The sequence below is a fragment of the Gavialis gangeticus genome, unplaced genomic scaffold (genome assembly GCF_001723915.1).
Source record: "Gavialis gangeticus isolate Ggan-Ray unplaced genomic scaffold, GavGan_comp1, whole genome shotgun sequence".
Classification (NCBI taxonomy): Eukaryota; Metazoa; Chordata; order Crocodylia; family Gavialidae; genus Gavialis; species Gavialis gangeticus.
The window spans coordinates 201,528,436-201,529,089 of record NW_017729032.1 but is presented as its reverse complement, the minus strand read 5'-3'; the positions used below and the strand labels follow the sequence as shown (position 1 = coordinate 201,529,089).

At 51.7% G+C, this 654-nt stretch overlaps 1 protein-coding gene across 1 annotated transcript in view; it reads left to right on the top strand.

The window, feature by feature from the left end:
- Positions 1 to 654, top strand: part of MED14 (mediator complex subunit 14) — a 98,376-nt gene that overhangs the window by 18,685 nt on the left and 79,037 nt on the right. The window contains exon 2 of the mRNA XM_019523870.1: positions 3 to 80. Within this exon, the coding sequence (XP_019379415.1) occupies positions 3 to 80 (78 nt within the window). The remainder of the gene's footprint in view (positions 1 to 2; positions 81 to 654) is intronic.

Below are 654 nucleotides of genomic sequence, written 5' to 3'. Positions count from 1 at the left end.
AGCCCCGGTTACCGGCTCAGCGGCCTCATCGAGTTCCTGCTGCACCGCACCTACGCGGAGCTCACGGTGCTGGCCGACCTGTGAGTGCACCAGCGCTGCCCCTGCCCCAGTAGGGGCTGTCCCGGGGCAACGGGGGTCTCTGCGGGACTTGGTTCCAGTTTCTGGGATTTGTGCCTGGGATCCGTTCAGGGGGTGGGGAGGCAGAAGTTGGAGCAAGGTTTGTGGGTGCTGCTTCTTTTTTTTTTTTTTTGGCCAGGATTTAAGCTTTTTTCCCTGAAGTTGGGGTCACTTAAAAATCTGTGTGCCCTGCTGTGAGGGGTCTCTTTGGGGTTTGGCCTCAGGCCCTGGGATTTGTACCTGAGATCTGTTCAGGGTGCTGTGAGGCAGGGGCTGGAGCAAGGTTGGCAGGCAGCTGTTTTTTGACAGCGTCCTGCAGTCATGCCTGAAATCTGGTGGTGGGAAGGCATGAAGAAAAGTTGTAACCACTGAGTCGTTGTTGTTTTGTTTCCTAAAGGCTGCTTTATTTAGCTTGGACAATGAGAAGGGACTGTCATGTATCCCTCTTGCATCTTCATTTCCTGGGAAAATAGTGCTGTGTTTGATGTGGAAATGTAGATGAGTGTTTTGTGGTTTTTGCTTTTTTTTTTTTTTTTT